Here is an 18,363-nt window from a genome sequence, read left to right as displayed (position 1 = left end):
ACATAGAGAGCGGAAGTTACGGAATCTCCCTGCTTCTCCGAGCCCGCTTCGACGTGAATCTCTGGGGCAGCGACCGGCCAGCGCGCGTCCTTGACTATGTGCCGCAGCGCAACAATCTGAGAGTATAAAAAGGCAGACCGCAGCACGCCCGCGGCATTACGCTCTGAGAATATTCAGTCTTCCGGGCCTCTCTCGCGGCCGCTCGCTCTGGGAGAGTGTCTTTTGTTTTTCACCGAGCCCGCGATCAACTCATCGTTTCCCCTGACCTTGGATGGCCACCGCTACCGATCAACTCTGCTACTACGACACCTCATTGAACAAGAAAGCCTTGATAGTTGCTTCTTTCCCCATACTGTCGGTAATTGAGTATTGTATCCGCCTTTGTTTAAACCTTGATATGGCTTAGTATTTTATGGTGTTTTTTGTGTATCTCTTACCCCTACTTATTATATCTTGAATACTCGCTCTGTTATCTTTACAGTCTTCTTTTTTCCTCTTGTCAGTTACCGAGTCGTCTTTATCACTATCACGCCATGGCGGTTTTTTTTTCCGTTTTTTTTTGTTCTATTATTGTGCAGTGTAATTTGGACTACTAGCTATAAATATCCCATTGTTTGTAAACAAAAAGTGATTTTCTTGAACTTATTACTCAGTCACACACCGACACACGTGTCTGCGCTGGGTAACCGATCTGACTTTAACTATCTTCTCGAACCTCATAGAGGGACAACGGGTAACCGTAATGGGGATCCCGTCCCTCTGTTGACCGTAACCGCGGGGTTTATGACACCTTGATAAAATATACATAAAATTCAATTTTATACTCTTTCAAAAGTAATTGACCTACGGTTCTGTTGAATATGCATAGGCAATCCTATATAATAGCAGATGCATCTCGTATCGCCGGCACTGCACAACTTCTGACAGTCGTCGGAAAGTAAGACTTAGCTTTAAAGACTGCATTATGAACTGGAGGAATATCTAGTCTGCCAATTAACCAGATCCCTATGGTTCCACAGCTTTCCATTGTCAATGTCACATTACTTATTTTAACTAAGATTTCTCGTGGGCTGCGCAGAGGAGTAAAGTGTGAACTTTACAATATAATATTCTCCCGTAAATGTGGTCACAAAATCTGTCCGCCGCCCACTGAACGATGCCCATTGTAGCGCTGTTCTTTTGGCGCATTGCGCCAAGTTCAGCCTCACCAAAGCTGCCAAGGTCATCGTATTCCTCCTGCTTTCCAACTTCTCGTTGCACATATGGCACATTGCGAGCGGCCCCCGCTTTTCTGGTTACACGCGCTCCTTTAGTTTCCGTCTCCGTAGCATCGTCGCATGGTTAAAATCGTTTGACGTTACGTTTCGTGCGCTTTACGGTATTGATGGGCTGCTGGTAAAATGCGTGAAATGGGGAAAAAAGGAAAGCGTAAATGAATTTTTGTTGTTGAAAAGGTGGCCACCATTAAGGACTTAGATTTAGCGTATGCATCCCTGGCAAAACAAACCACTGGACCCATTCTGCTTTCTGGGTGTAAAATTCCCAATTGTGTTTTCGGAACCCATTGGTAGCCTGAAATAGAATTCCAGATGCATTGTAATCGAACGTTGGAGCTAGATCCACCTTCAATCAGGACATTACAACTAATTCCGTGTATGCAACTGCACATTCCAATTGTTTCCCGTGGTATGTATTTCCTTCCAACTGGCTTCAGTTGCGTAGCGATTGAAACCAGTTGGATTGTCCACTTGCTGGAATGTTCCATTACTGGTATTGGTACCAACGCTCCAACAACATCCTTCAAAATCGGGTGCTCGCTCCGAACACAAATGGAAATTCAGAGTGCCTTACAGGAAGCACTTAAACAATACGAACGCTACAAGCTTCAAGAGGTGAAAAAACCACCAAGGTGTTCAGTACTTGTGCATTGAAATAACAGTGCTCATGATGGGAAAGTCTGTACGCGGGAGCGGCGCGCATGATCTTTGCGTCGCATCTGTGCGCTGATGTGTCACTCGCAAATAGCGGGCGTGTGAGGAAGGAGATTAAGAATGAATATGGTTCATTGTGATAGGTAATGTGTAACAGTTATAGATATCGATAGAGTTATTGACTAATGCTAATGGCTAATAATGATAATGATGATGATTCATAATGACTAAAGATGACTTGTAATGACCAGTATGTAAAACGACGGCTTGTAATGACCGCAAATGATTGGAAATGAGTAAAAATGGTTAGCCATGGATGGTAATGACTACAGTGACTAGGCATAACTCAACATAAATACTAAAACACCAATATGTCAAACGACGACTTGAAATTAGCGCACCTAACTGGAAATGAGTAAACTGACTAGGATGATTGCGAAACGACCAATGTGACAAACGACGACTTGTAATGACCGTAACTGATAAAAAATCAGTAAAAATACATAGCTATTAGTGGTAATGACAACAATGACTAGGTATGACTCATCATGACTACGAAACAACCAGTGTGTCAAACGACGAGTTGAAATGACCGCAACTGACTGGAATCGAGTAAAAATGCTTAGCGATTAGTGATAATGATTACAATGATTAGCTATAACTCATCATGACTCCGATACATAAAGAGATATAGAGAATGAGGCGAAAGAGAAAGAGGTAAACCATAAGAGGCAAATGATCGGAGAGAAAGGGTAGGCTTTCGCCTTTTCCATTCAAAGAACCTACTCGATATAGCCAGTGGGGCTAATCTATTTGGGGAAGATGTTTTTATTCCTGACTACAGTCATGGCGGAAATGGTGAAAAGAAATCATTAGATAAATATTTATATTTTTCAAGAAACTAATTAATGTTTGATGCAGGCCTGTATGGAAATCCTGGACTTCCCAATCGGGAGCTGGTTGGACACGTAAATGCAGTCACAAATATCAGTAAGATTTGGTACGCAGCCTATGTTGAACGTAATGCCATGGAAAGCGTAATTGGAGCTCCCAGTTATCATTGCAGCACCAATTCAAAGCTATGTGTAAATGGCCGTAGCAAGTGACGCTCGTCTCTGATGATCCAACTGCAACTGTAAGCCTATTGGACTGTCTAAATTAAAGTACGGAATCCAATTTCGCTACTCAGTGGAATCACGAACCTACTTGACTGACCTATTATATCCGTTTGATTCCAACCGGCATGCCCAATTGGAACCCGATATTTATTTTGCCTGGAATTATCTGCAAAGCACTTCTATTGTACAGAAACTAGGTGACGCGACTGCGCACGAGCTGTGCGGTGAAGACAACCAACAGGGATACTTGTGAATAAATCACCGCTAAGAACTCTCCTTTTAGGGACTCGTGTTGCGTTAAGAGTCTGAACATTCGACATAAATATTAAGAGCAAGTCTCCCTGAACCCTACGACATAATTCTTTCAGCGCCCGTGTGCAGTGTCTCAGAACGTATCGGGCCAGTGAAGAAACGGACATGCGTGTGCGAGGATGACATATGCGGTTGGTGTTCATTTTGAGCCCCGTGACATGTGCTTCGTGCGCGCATTGACTGCTGCCACAATACACCCCGGTGATGCACTAAACATAAGTTATGCTGTACTCTGATTTAACAGCGTCAGGTAAGCGCTTTGGCATGTGACACTCGCAACCGAGGTCGCCTACCATTAATGCGCAGCAGCGGATGTAACGAAGGGATTCCAAGGCTTCTTCGACTTGGTTTAAAGAAGTTCAGCTATGCCTGTTATACCTGCAGGGGGTTAAAAGTGCTGATTCGTTGTGAATAGACTCCTGGAAAGTCATGAGGTACCCTCGTTGAGGAGACAAGTCGGATGGTGCAAATTATGTTTTAGTAGGTATGACGTACCATTGGCTCTGTCTCATGCGATAGTCCCTTTTCAGTCGTGCTGACAGGAAAAAGGGAAGCCTCTAATCCTAAAGGCTTCGTGAAATCACTTATGATGGCGTCATAGACGGAGCATGCTGTAAGCAAACGTGGCGGTAAAGCAAGCAAAAACGACATATTGTCTACGTTACCGGCCAGAATTCAATGAATCCGCGGCCAAGCCGCCACCCCTGCTCACGCGACTGATAGCACATCGAACGAAGCGGGTGCCGCAGCTGCTGCGGAAAGGCCTATAGGAGAAAAGGTGTAAAAAGTAACCGTCGGAGCTTTGAGCGTCTGGAAACCACACTCAAATGGTTGTGCTTTGTGGAGTTTAACGTCCCAAAGTGACTCAGGCTATGAGAGACACTGTAGTAGAGGACTCCGGAAATTTAGACCACCTGGGGTTCTTTAACGTGCACTGACATCGCACAGCACACGGGCGCCTTGCTTTTCGCCTCCATCGAAAAGCGACCGCCGCGGCCGGGATTCGATCCTGCATCCTTAGGTACAGACAAACCGATTCACCAAATGACCTACTTCAAAAAGCCGGTATGCTTACCCTGTAGAAAAGAACGAAACTAGCTCGTCTTAAGTTCATGTACCAACTACTTTCCAATCAGATAAATATTGATACGTCTAAATATATCTTCATTACAGACTCCAGACCCAAGCGTCATAAGCACTCACGAACTTTAAGCGAGTACACATTCCGGACCGACTGCTTTCGACACTCCGTCGAAACTCTACTAAAACAAACGTAAATTTAAACGTGTTAAGAAAATGTGCACGCTTTCCAGACTGCTCATTACCTTGTTTACATTTTACATTGTTTTGTTTATTTTAGTATGCTTATTCCTTCCAGTATACTGTATCACCAACATCAAACAATATCTTTCTTTTGTTTTTGTTATCATTTTCCACTGCTACAGTGTGTGATTGAAAGTTTCTAACGTGTTATTCTTATTCTCAAGCGACTTGCATTACACCTCACTTCTACGGCACTATGTGTATAGCATTTTATCATGTAAATTTTGCCTTTTTGCTTGTTGTATAAATATTGTTGAACTCATGCTCTTCTTGTTATAATCCCATATGGGATTGACAGTATGTATGTGTAAATAAATATAAGATAAGCAACACAACTCCCCCCCCCCCCCCCCCCCCCCACGCACACACACGAAGAGAGAGAGAGAAATACAGGGATAAATCAGCTTTTCGGCGGTTTTGGGCATACACAAGTACACATCTAAATGCTATTTGCAATATATATCCCTTTTCAGCATGTGTTATTAGGTGGTTGCAACTGAGTCGCTTTTACCTGGGTACGCGTGCGCAGGGCGCTGCGTCGGTGGACACAGCCCAGCGACTATAACTTCCCAGAATTGACGCTGAAGGTGTGATCACGACTTCCCCGGCACCGGCCTCACAGGTGACTTCGAGCTTCTCGTCTGCCTGGAGAGTCACCGTCATGCTGTTTACATGCACCAAGGCACCGCACGCCAGCAGCATATACACATGCTGAACTAACCATGATTCCTGGTACCTGTTGGAGAACGACAGGCCAGGGTTAATATATCATTATCATTGATAGCAGCAATCGTGCAATTTCATCACTGAGGAAATTTGTCTCCGGTGATTCGGGTATTTCTATCCTGCTTCAACCGGGGCGGAGCTACCGAGCAGATTTCGTAACTTCATCTTCCCTCTGGGTCACTCTATGCGAAATGTTCAGACCATTTTCTGAGGGCACAACAACAACAACAGCAACAGCGACTACCGCCAATTCTTCTGAAAAAAAAACAACAACAACAACAAATGGCCATGTTGCTGATTACACGAAAGGTCTCTCCTCGAAGTATTTTTTGAATAAAATTTTGTTTTAGCGGTGTAAGCGCTCTTTGAAGTTTCCGCGAAGGAACAAAACTTGGTCTCAGAAATGCTAACCATAATAGTAGGCGGTGGCACGTTCCTCTTCTGCAGTGATCACAGTTATGGAGTACCTGCAACTGAGGCTGGTTGTAGACTGCGAAAAATGATTTTTCGCGCAAAACAGAATTTATTCGCATTTATTCGTCTAGATTAAAAGCTAAGCATTTGATGTGTACAATGAGCCATCTCTGAGTTTTTATCTGTAGGCCTTTGGTTCCCAATACAGGCCACATTTTTCGGAGTTTAGAGCATGTTTCGTTTGAAAGCAGCATCGTTCAACAAGTCAAAATTATATTTACCATTAAGTACAACAACCTATAAAAGCGTAAAAATTATTCCTGCTGAAAGTGTACTGAGGTTCACGTAGAAAAATGTCTAAAACGCATTTCCATATGAGACCTAAGAAAATGCGAAAGACCTAGACCTTATATTCTTTTATTCACGAAGTCACATGAATGCAAATAAAGTATTTGAATACAATATTTATCATTTGGTCTTGTTTCAAGCATGATTTAAAAGCATTCTTCTTGGTCCAACTTTTGCTTCAATAAAGAAACCTCAAATAACGTTTATGTCACGAAAAATTTTACCCGGCAAAAATACTTCAAATAAAGACCGTTCGCACAATCGCCAACGTGCCTCTTTTTTGTGTGTGAATCGGCGATGCTCGCTTTTTCGGTGGGGGACGCCTGGCATGGGATTACTCCCCTTTTCTATCTGTCATATCATACAATGTTCTGAGTTTCAATTCAGTTTATACCTATTGTGTTGTTATCAGCGACCGCCAGCCAAGCATATCGCACATAGCCGTATTCTGTAATCTTTATCCTAGAAAGCCAATGTTTTCAATGGAAACCCTTTTGCGAACATACCTTTTCTCACGTTAGGAGATTGCTTTATTGTAGTTCATATATTTGCAGATAAGCGTCAACGCGCTGTTAGTTTTCTGTTATTTGTTACAAAAATGCACCCTATTGGATTTTTAGTGAACTCTTCACCATCTGCGAGCACAGCAGAAATTCAAAAACAAGGTTCTGCGATGCATTGGAAGATTACATCAGTGCTACTGATATGGTCGCAACAGTCCCCTAAAATATTACAAAATTGCCTCAAAATTAAAAGCAATGTCCATAAAAGCTTCCCTTTGGGTGTTTACAGCGTAAGCCGTTACGCAAAGCCAGCCTTAAGCCACCCCGTGGATGAAGTCCGTCTAAAGCCAGTGATTGGCAGGACACACTTTTTAGTAACGCTCGTGCTGTTACTATATAAAAGTAAAAAAAATTCTAGGGGGCACTTTGGACGGCTAAAGTGCGATGAGGTGAAAGCCTTTATTGCACGGTGATCCGTAGGCCTCCACTACAGCACCTCTTTCTTTCTCATATCCCTCCCACCTGCCTCCTTTTCCTTACGACTCGGTTAAGGTGTCCGCGTAGAATTGTGACACATTCGGAGGGCGGATGTAACGTCATGATGACGCCACATAGTCACAGTCATCTCTGTCATTATCATCATCACTGTCACTATCTCTAACTACCACTGTAATTATCAGTCACTATCTCCCCGGCGACCACGCTAGAATGACTCTAGACTAAGATAACTAAGCCACATTTCTCACGTGCTCGGCGCGGCTGTCAGGATGACTGACAGTTATAGTGTGACCGAACACCGACGGTATGAGCGCCTAAAGGCTTTCGCCTCAAAGTATCAACGCTAACTTCTACTGATTGCAACGTCGGTGCACGAGCGTGAACTAAATGGGGAACTCGCTCTACTAGAGCGGGATTTGCGTGATTGCGTGCTTGGCCATCACCTAGCGGAATAACGGGCCCAGAATTCGCATACGCAGAATTCTAGCCGGAAAACAGCGTTAAGATACGCACAAAATTGCCTAAATGTAACGTTGTGGCTTTACCATAATTAGGGTGAAGACGCGGCAGTGCTCTTTCAAATGTACTACAGGCGCCCGCTTCAGTGAATAAGCTATTGTTGCGGTATAGTTGGCATGTGTGCAACTTATCGCGGCCGTCGTTGCCTATCGCTATGACTTGCCTTGTTTTGATGACTAAATGCAAGTTGCGATTCTGTCCAGTTTTTGAGACACTTCCTTGCTTCTAAACCACCCAGCCCTACGAGGTCGGCAGCGGCGCTCCAAACGTCTGTCAGCGCTTGGAACGTAACAAAAACAGAGTTCGTGCTCTTCACGGCGTTTTATTCATTTCATGTAATTTAACGGTGAAATTTACATAAATATTACAGAAAGTAAAATAATTGCGTCTAGTGCGATGTTAACTGTTCTTACTGGATCGAAATTTAGAGGTTTGTTGACATGTGGAATAATGTCATAGTTGGTTGGCAAGGGCTTACCGCAAAAACAAAGGACGAACAGAGAAGCCCATACAACAAGCGCTTTCATGATACTGAATCATTTCCTGTGTTAAGGCATAGTCTTGATTTATTGGTAGGCAATTAAGAAAGGTACATAGATATATATTTAAGGCACCCCTCGAAGCGTTCTGTGGTCACTTCACTTTTGTTTTGGGTGTTGTGCTGCGTTTGCATTAGTAACAAGCATTTTCTCGCTATTTAAATAAGAGGTGGCGCTTAAACTAACGTAGTCGTAGTCATTCTAAAAATACAGTCCTGTTTGAGTTCTAGAAAATCAGAGGGAAATTAAGTGCAGTCACAAAAAGGGTTTGAAACCGACCGCTATAGTCACTCCCCTGAGATTTCGATGAATCTGAGCGCTCTTAATTCAGAGTCCAGATTAGAACATTACACTTGTGCGGCTCACTTGACCCCTTGCTGAGAAGAAATACTGATTTAGCTGCATTAAGATACCGAGAAAGTTTGGAGCTTACCACATTCTTCGAGCGCGTCCAAAGACTGCCAACGCCATTCGACCTGGAGTTGTAAAGAAATGGTCGCTTGTTTTTTCGTGCACTCGGTCTGAACTGCTCCAATTCACAAACGTTGTTTGTCAGATTTCACAGTGGTTACTGAACAGAGGGGGTTAAGCCTCACATTTACTTACCACGCTTGAGCGATGTAATGCCATTATTGAAAAACTTACAATTTAATCGTACACAACAACATTCATCTGACTACAATTCTTAAAAAATTTTGAGTAATGCACTTCACGGTTTAACACGGTCCTAATTAGAATCGCTTGACTGAATAAGCAGGCTTCTACACTTGAAGTTCCCTGAAATAAGTTCGATGCTCTGAGCCAGCCCTTTATTTTTAGGCAGCTGAGGGCGCGGCGTACGCGACGTCAGCTGCTACGCACTTGAACGGCCGATGGTTGGGATATGCTAATTAATCTTTTAGCGCCCAGTGTCAAGAATTCCGCTGATACAATGCGTACTTGTCACTAAACGGAGCTTTCATGTAGATGTTGACATATTCAACAAGGTTGACGACTGGGCAAGTTGGTAAGGGTTCATACTTAACCAGCCAAAGGACGAGACACAGGAAAGAAGAGGACAGGACAAGGTTGGACATATTCTCATGCTTAGTGCTTTTTTATGAAAATGCGCGACAGGCATGAGGCGTTCAAAAGCACCTCATATGGGATTTTGGACCATCTCTTGCGGCACGAATACGAATACGGGTATGTTAAATAAGCTGCCCATTCCCTAACAGCCGCATAGGTCAAAGAACTGGAGACACATCCGTCCGCTGGCATATCTTTGGCAAGCTCACAATCCGTCAAAACTTCGGAGAAAATCAGAGAAATGTATTGCTAACGCTATTATTAGAAACTCTCAACAAACCGGAAAGTCGATCGTTACTGCGTCGGTGTCACGCAAAGCTTCTTTTAGTTGACGATCTCGGCGGGAAAGCCGATCACTAAGAATCGGTGCAACGCAGGAACAGAGGCACGCTCCATGCCGTTGGGAGTACCGATAATCATTAAAACTTACGAAAGTAAAGCTCAGATAACAAGCTAGTAACTAGTGGGACCTATCCGCATTTATCCCGAAATCGTTTTGAGAATGCACAGTTCCCATGGAATCAATGTCTGTTCTTACTGTCTCAAACAAGATGGAGTGTGGTGGCGTGCAGTACAAATCTTTGATATCAATTGAAAAGACACTTATTGCTTCTAGCATGGCGGTATTTATAAACTTCATACACGGAAATGCTTGGAGGTCGTTTAAGCTTGGCATTCAGAAAAGAATGCGATAGCGTCTACTTCTTTTCTCTTTCATTTCTCTCTCTTTTCTCGATGTCAATCAGTTACCATTCCTAAGTACAAATAACCGATATGGCTATTTCTAATAAACGACGTACTCTACGGCCGCAGTATTCATACACGAACTACACCGTGCGACATACTACGCCACTGCCGCATCCATACGCGAACTGTAACGCGTGACATACATAGTGCGACCCTACAGCACTGATACGGGAATAGATTAGATTTGCTTACCCAACTATAGAGACAAAGTACAATCGATGGGCTTACAGCCGCAATCAACGTGGTGGCAAATTAACAAATGCGCTTTCGTGCAGCCTCGTGCTCTTCTTATGGGCTTTTTTTCTTGAGTAGCGAAGGCCAAAAGATGTTGCACGGCATTAGAGCAAGAAGATAGAATACAAGTTGAGCAAGGAAGACAATTTTAAGGCAGGACATGACGTCTCACTCTCCCTTAACACTGTCTTTTTCGCGTGACAAATTTTTCCGTCTTCATAAACCAACTTGCCCAACACGTATCTTGCTGAAGGTGACACATGGATCGGTTTGAGTGAGGAAACACCTAGCATCATAAAGTGATGACTCCACTTGCTCATAGTAACGTGTTACCGAAAAGGTATCTTGTAACAATATCTTGCGATTATCCTAGAGCACGTCCAAAGAGAGCTGCGGAATCCGCATCTGCCATCGCTTACGGCATTGTTTTTATGCAAAGACGACGTTGGTTGATGACATTTAAGAATGCGACTCCTGTCGCAACGCTTGCGAATATGAAAAGCTCACATGACATGTATGGCTGACGAACATAATGCGTTAACGTGACCTTTCCAGCTGATTTCTTCTGAGTACGATTATTTTATTTTTATTTATTTAGTACATACTGCAGACCCTTCTCAGGGTCCAAGCAGGACAGGCATTTATTGTTAAGAAAACTCAAAATATAAAGAACACAATCAAAAGAAGTATGCATACAAAATAAGAAATGTTTTGCTAAACTATGACAGTGCCATAACATGGTTCCAATCGGATATTGTCCGCGGAAAAAAAAACGAATATTTAAAACAGTCAGTTTTCGCAAAATATGGCGTCAGTGAGTGAATGCGATGATGCCGGGTATGCTGTTTGGTAGAGGGGATATGTACTGCGAAGGATTTAAAGCTAACCTATGGTTAGCTTTAGCTTTAGTGCCTCGATTATTGACTTGGTAGCCCATCTCTTGCAGATGGTATGACGTCACAGTGACGTCATCATCTCATCCGCGTCGCGCCGTTCCTACCGCCACCCGACGACTCGACTTGGTAGCCCATCTCTCGCAGCTGGTATGACGTCACAACCATCTGGGGTCATTAAAGGTCAAACGTGCCTACTTCCAAACTTGCTAACTTGCTAACTTGCTAACTTGCTAACTTGCAAATTTGCTAACTTGCAAACTTGCTAACTTGCTAACTTGCTAACTTGCTAACTTGCAAACTTGCTAAATTGCGAAGTGCTGAAAATGGGGGTAGTATTGCCTTCGCAATAAAAAAAAAAATCATCAATAATTAAGCGAAATTGAGATGTGCAAGAATACAATATAAACGAAAGGAAATCACTATGTGGACTGCACATCCTCTGATTTGGTGGTGGGGTTCAACGTGCCAGTGCGACCCTTGCTATGAGGTTCGCTGTAGTGAAAGTCTCCTCCTTGTTTCGACTACCTTAACGTGCCCTGGCATCGCACAGCACACGCCTTTTCGCCACCAACGAAACGCGACCGTCGCGGCAGTGATCGATCCCCTTTTGTCCGCCTCACTAGTCGACCGCCAAACCTCTGAGCCAACACAGAGGATAATGTCAGTACTTCACTACAGTCACAATAACTTTGGCACGCATTTGCACGTGCAGGCATTTTGAGCACAGCCGATCGAAAGAATCGAGTGGCTTTCGAGAATATTAAGTCTGATGAACATACTTTGATATGATTTATGACGGTGCATTAATGTAGTTATCATGAGGAGTGTGCGAGTGTTTAATATATTTAAAGAGATAACAACATGCCACAGTTTTCGATTTGCTGGGCGAATCAGATTGTGCGTACTGAAGCCTTTTTAAAACAGATCGAAATTTCTCACAAATTCTTAAATAATTTTGGGAACAATACATAAGAACCCAATAAACAACGATAAGCAAGATATTGTCATGCCACTGACTACAATGAAGGATTGTGATGGTGTGGCAGAAGAAGAGGAAGAATCGTTGGTTTCGGAGGCTAGTAGGCTTCATCTTGCTCCGCGGCCTCAGCACTATAAACAAACACCCCCTTCCTTATTTCACCGTAACAGCTTGGTGTAGGTGCTGGGTAAGAAAAATGTTGTTATTCCTCATTGTATGATCTCCGTGCATCACGGTAGTGCATCATTGTGGATAATCAATCCATCGTTTGAGCCCGAAGTTTTAACAACCGGATTGAAGCTTGCCTCCTGTGAACCCGATGCGCCCCACGTCGTTGCTTTGGTCACAGATGAGTGCCACCGTACCTGCGGCTGGTGCTGAAACTTCGATCTTCCATATGATCAGCGCCGATCTCAGCTCGCCTCAACGCCGTACTCTTGCGGATATTCCTCTACCCTTTTCGTCTATGTTTGACTTTCTCAAACAGATGGCCCAACCTCTCGCCCTGCACCTCGGACCCATCATACCATCGACACTGGTTCAGCGCGTCCCATCCATCAAAAGCCATATCGCATGTCCACATCTGAGCGCAATGTCATTAATGAGCAAGTGAAATACTTGCTACGGAAGAAGGTGATACAGGAGTCATCTAGCGCCTGGGCAGCCCCTGTTATTCTCGTACGCAAGAAAGACGGTTCGCGGCGATTCTGCGTCGATTACCGGCGTCTAAATTCTGTTACGAAAAAGGACATCTATCCTCTTCCTCGCATAGATGACGCCCTCGACTTTCTCTCTGGTGCGTCCTATTTTTCTTGTCTTAATCTCAAATCTGGCTACTGGCAAATTTCAATGGACCCTGCGGATAATAAAAAAAAGCCTTTGTAACGCCAGATGACTTTACGAGTTTAATGTTATGCCATTCGGGCTGTGCAATGCGCCTGCCAGATTTGAACGATTTACGGACACAGTTTTGCGCGGCTTAAAGTGGACATTTGTCTTTGCTATCTGGACGACGTCGTGTTATTTAGGAAGTCCTTCAAAGAGCACTATGGCCGTCTAGTACGCGTCTTGAATTGTCTGCACAACACTGCCCTAATTCTAAACTCAAAAAAGTGCCGCTTTGGAGAGCGCTAAGCGCTGCTGCTAGGACATCTTGTCAATAATGATGGTGTAATGCCGGATCCCCAGAAACCTGCCGCGGTTGAGTCTTTTAAACCCCGCCAGACAGTGAAGGCGTTGCGCAGTTTTCTAGGGTTGTGTTCGTATTTTAGACGCTTTATGCATCGCTCTGCTGACGTTGCTTACCCATTAACGTGTCTTCTCAACAAAAACTCCACTTTTGACTGGATACCAGACTACTACGCGTCATTCCGTCAACTGAAGTTTCTTTTAACATCGAAACTCACCCTACGTCACTTCGATCCTGCTGCAGTGCCAGAAGTTTACACAGACGCTAGTGGAATCGGTCTCGGGGCAGTCCTTGTCCAACGGCACGATGAACGAGAGCATGTCATAGCGTACGCAAGTCGTACCCAGAGCAAGCCGGAGCGAAACTAGTCACCGAACAGAAATGCCTGGCTGTAGTTTTCGCTGTGCAGCGTTTCCGTTCATATTTGTACGGACGGTCGTTTACTATCGTAACTGATCATCATTCACTCTGTTGACTGCGGAACCTTCGAGACCCATGTGGTCGCCTCGCATGCTGGGCCCTCCGGTTACAAGAATATGACTTTGCCGTGGTGTACAAAAGCGGGAGGCGTCATGCAGACGCGGATATTCTTTCTAGGATGCCAATGGCCACTACACGATCTTACAGCGATGATTTTGACAATGATATATCGACCCTCGACAGCGTTCCCCGACAGGAATGTTTTCAAAACGAAACAGCAAATGGGTAGCAGTCTGCAGCCTCTCTTTACCGCCGCCCAGGCCTGCGCAGCTACAAGCTGTTTTTGTGTGCGTGATGGCCTCCTATGGAAAAAGTGCTATTTGCCTGTCGGCCAGCGATACCTACTCGTAGTTCCGAAGACGCTTTGCACGGACATATTGCGTGCCATGCATAATGATCCAACTTCTGGGCATTTGGGATCGGTTCGAACACTCCACCGTGCTCAAGGTACTCGACGATCGAACAATACGTTGCCAGTTGCAAGCAATGTCAACGCCACAAACGTCCCTCTGCAACTCCATCTGGCTTGCTGCACCCTGTGAGGACGCCGACAGCTCCGTTTGATCAGGTAGGCATGACCTCGCAGGTCCGCTTCCGAAGTCCTTGATTGGAGATCACTGGATTGTAATCTGCGTGAACTACTTCACATGTTACTCTGAAACCGCCGCTCTTCCATCTGCAACGGCACATCAGGTGTCGCTTTTCCTGCTGCACTCTGCCATCTAACGACACGGGCCGCCACGAATTGTCATCACTGATCGGGGCCGACAATTCACTGTGACGTTGTTGAAGAGCTCATGCGTTTATGCGCCGTAACTTCCCGACCCTCGACGCCATACCATCCCCAGACAAATGGCTTAACTGAGCGCATCAACACAACGCTTATAAACATGCCAGCCATGTACGTGGATGCAGGGCATAAGAACTGGGACACCATACTACCTTTCATCACGTATGCGTTTAATACCGCCACGCATGGTACTGCTGGGTACAGTCCATTCTTCCTGCTGTATGCCAGACCGCCACGCTACTCCATGGATACTATCCTGCCCTTCTCAAGCCGTGAAGAACCCTGCCTGGCTGAGACCCTCTGTCTCGCCGAAGAAGGTCGGAGAATCGCCCGCTTACGGTCTGGTGCTTCACAAGAACGTTCTAAAGTACGATACGATGCCAGTCACCGGCGTGTCACGTACTCTATAGGCGATTTAGTCTGGCTGTGGCGTCCAATTCGGCGCTGCGGCCTACATCAACAACTCTTGGCCCACTATGACGGCCCATATCTGGTTGTCAAACGCATCAGTGATTTAAGTTATGCAATGAGCCCGCCTGACAGCATCTGGTCGTCGGTCTGCCAAAGCTGAGCTATGTCATGTTGCCCGCCTGAAGCCGTGTCAGCCTCGCACGACTGACGAACACGCCCAACAGGGTACGGCTGAGTAGGGGGGAAATGTCACGCCACCGACGACGATGAAGGATTGTGATGGTGTGGCAGAAGAAGAGGAAGAAGCGTTGGTTTCTGGCGGCTAGTAGGCTTCACCTTGTCCCGCGGACTAAGCACTGTAAATAAACACCCTCTTTCTTATTTCACCGTAACAATATACAGATTGCTACCACGGTCGGAGTAAGAGAGAAAGAGAGAGCGAGAGAACTCGGATTCGCGGTGCGGTACATTAGCATGGCAGTATTATAACGTTCATACACGGAAAAGCTTGGAGGTCGCTTAGGCTTCGCCTTCAGAATAGAATGCGATAGCGTCTACTTCTTTTCTCTTTATTTCTCTCTCGTTTTTCGACGTCAGTTATCATTCCTAACTACAAATAACCGACATGACTATTTCTAATTCACAACATACTCCACAGCCACAGTATTCATATACTAACTTCACCGTGCGACATACTACGCCACCGCAGCATCCATACCCGAACTCTAACGCATGATATACACAGTGCAACCCTACAGCACGGATACGGGAATAGACTAGATTTGCTTACCCAGCTATAGAGACAAGGTACAATCGATGGGCTTACAGCCGCAATCGACGTGGTGGCAAGTTAGCAAAAGCGATTTCGTACAGCGTTGTGTTGTTCTTATGGGGTATTTTTTCGTGGGTAGCGAAGCCAAAAGGTGTTGCACGGCCTTAGTGAGGAAACACCCAGCATCATAAAGTGATGACTCCACTTACTCATAGAAACGTGTCACCGAAAAGGTATCTTGTAACAATGTCTTGCGATTCCCCTAGAGCACGTCCAAAAAGAGCTGCGGCATCCGCATCTGTCATCGCTTTATGCAAAGACGACGTTAATTGGTTGATGACATTTAAGTATGCGACTCCTGTCGCAGCGCTTGCGAATATGAAAAGCGCACATGACATATATGGTTGACGAACGTAATGCGTTAGTGACCTTTCCAACTGATTTCTTCTGAGTACGGGTATTTTATTTTTATTTATTTAGTACATACTGCAGACCCTTTTCAGGGTCCAAGGAGGACAGTCATATATTGTAAAGAAAACTCAAAATATGAAGAACACAATCAAAAGAAGTATGCATACAAAATAAGAAAACAATTGGTGCATAGCGCTAAAAAGACAAGGACACAGCGAGACACATAGCGCCCGTCCTGTGTGTCTCGCTGTGTCGTTGTCTTTTTAGCGCTATGCACCAATCGAACCATCACCAACTCGCCCACGCTTCCACTCTAAGAAACCAAGTTTTTCTAAACTATGACGGTGCCATAACATGGTTCCAATTGGATATTGTCCGCGGAAAACAAATATTTAAAACAGTCAGTTTTCGCAAACTATGGCGCCACTGAGTGAATGTGATGTCTGGTATGCCGTGTGGATAGAGGGGATATGTACTACGAAGGATCTAAAGCTAACCTATGGTTAAGTAAAGAATAAAGAAACTCAAGGCGATATTTTTCTCTTCGCGTTTCAAGTGATTCAAAATTCAATATAAAAAACTAGCAAGAAGCACACTTCAGCTCTGAGAAAATTGGTGCTTCTAGTTCCACCCCAGTGGTGCCGAGTGCCTCGAATATTGAACTAGAATATACCGGTTCGAACCCGGCTAAACCGACCACCTTGTGTTGGAAAAAGACGCCAAAGGAGCCTATGGATGTTAGGTGCAAGTTGAATGTCCCCAGGTTGTCGAATTATTCTAAACCATCACTTTGGCACCATTTGTTTTCTTCTTTCACTCCTCTTTTCCACCCTTCTCTCACGGTGGGGCTGAGGTGTCTACTGTGAAGGTCTTTCATTATTTGAAAACTAATTTTCATTTTTCTGCACGCAATAAACAGCAACACTGAATGTTACTCTAAGTCTTTAAAGCAAAGCTACAACACTTTAGTTGGGGATAAAGGAAGGGAGCATCACAGCTCTTTAAAAGTATGCCGTTGTTCTCGGAGTGTCTGCACGTTGTCGTGACGCTGGGGCTACGTCGACCCGGCCTTCACTTGGTAGCGTGCAGAGACTCGGGGTTGAAGTAGGATTGAATCTTCGAAGTTGGTGAAATATGTACAAGCAGGTTTAATGGCACTTTGAGAAACTTATTTACAAGATTATTTACATGAAAAAGAAGGGTACATCAGCAAAATGGCAAGCGTTAAGAGTTCATAGCGAGAAGCGACTGGATGAGCCGTTTACCCAGGGCCCAGAGCGACATTTCGTGCTCTGCAGCGTCCTTAAAACCCCCTATGTCCAGCCCCTCTCTGAAGATGCCGACCAACCAAATCCAGGGCACGCCCCTCAGGTATCGGCATCCAATCGAACACATCACTGCACTGATGGTCTGAAGCACTGACTGGTCCGGCATTCATTCGTTGGGCGTGATCACTTGTTGGCGGGAAAAGCTTGGGAACGGCGAGGAGAGGAGGTACATTTCTATTCTTCAGCAAAGAAACCACAGGCTGGTTCTGACAAGTGGTTTTACTTCTCAGAAACCCGAGTGCACGTGGCGCCGCATCCGCTCCCAGCATTGTCCGTTTTCGACAATTGCAAATCTTTCCTGCATTCCTGGGAAATCACTTAATGGCTGTTTGCGTCATGCTCCTTTCTTGTCCTGCACGTCAGCGGACATGTCACTCTGTCGTCTCCTTTGGAAAGTAGGCATTCCTCACTGGACGATAGGGCTTATCGACTGGAAGGATGAACAAAAGAAAGAAAGCACTTCCTGCATTTCCCGCAGGGGGACGTTTCTTTGTGTTTTTCCAGACGTTCTCTTGGCAGGGTCAGATTGGCATTTGCAGAGTGTCCACAAAGCAAAACAGGCTTACAAAACAGGATTCCTGGAAACAGGCTCACTTAGAGCCATTGGACCATCACCACATATTCACAGCACTTATCCATGCCCACAGGCGAACAATAGAGCGCGCAAATGCGGATGCTTGGTCGTAACAGCCTCCTCCCCCGCCAGAAGAGTCTCGGAGGGCAGCAGTCCCAGCTGCTGCATGAAGAGACGACTTAATGGCCTGCACGTGAACGCTTGAAGCTCGCTGTTGCTTGTCGCGTTGTCTTGATTGTTGTAGGCCAAATTG

The 18,363-nt window shown here is 45.0% G+C and overlaps 1 protein-coding gene across 1 annotated transcript in view; it reads right to left on the bottom strand.

Moving 5' to 3' along the window:
- LOC146197235 (scoloptoxin SSD14-like) overlaps positions 1–5,415 on the bottom strand; it is a 32,844-nt gene extending 27,429 nt beyond the window's left edge. Inside the window, exon 1 of the mRNA XM_084599025.1 lies at positions 5,196–5,415. Coding sequence (XP_084455151.1) covers positions 5,196–5,386 — 191 coding nt within the window. The 5' untranslated portion in view covers positions 5,387–5,415. The remainder of the gene's footprint in view (positions 1–5,195) is intronic.
- Between the last annotated feature and the right edge of the window lie 12,948 nt (positions 5,416–18,363).

This window comes from Amblyomma maculatum, chromosome 3 (genome assembly GCF_055883805.1).
Source record: "Amblyomma maculatum isolate TAMU_Amacu chromosome 3, ASM5588380v1, whole genome shotgun sequence".
Classification (NCBI taxonomy): domain Eukaryota; kingdom Metazoa; phylum Arthropoda; class Arachnida; order Ixodida; family Ixodidae; genus Amblyomma; species Amblyomma maculatum.
Note: the sequence above shows the minus strand (reverse complement) of the source record. Positions and strands in the feature narration are given on the sequence as shown.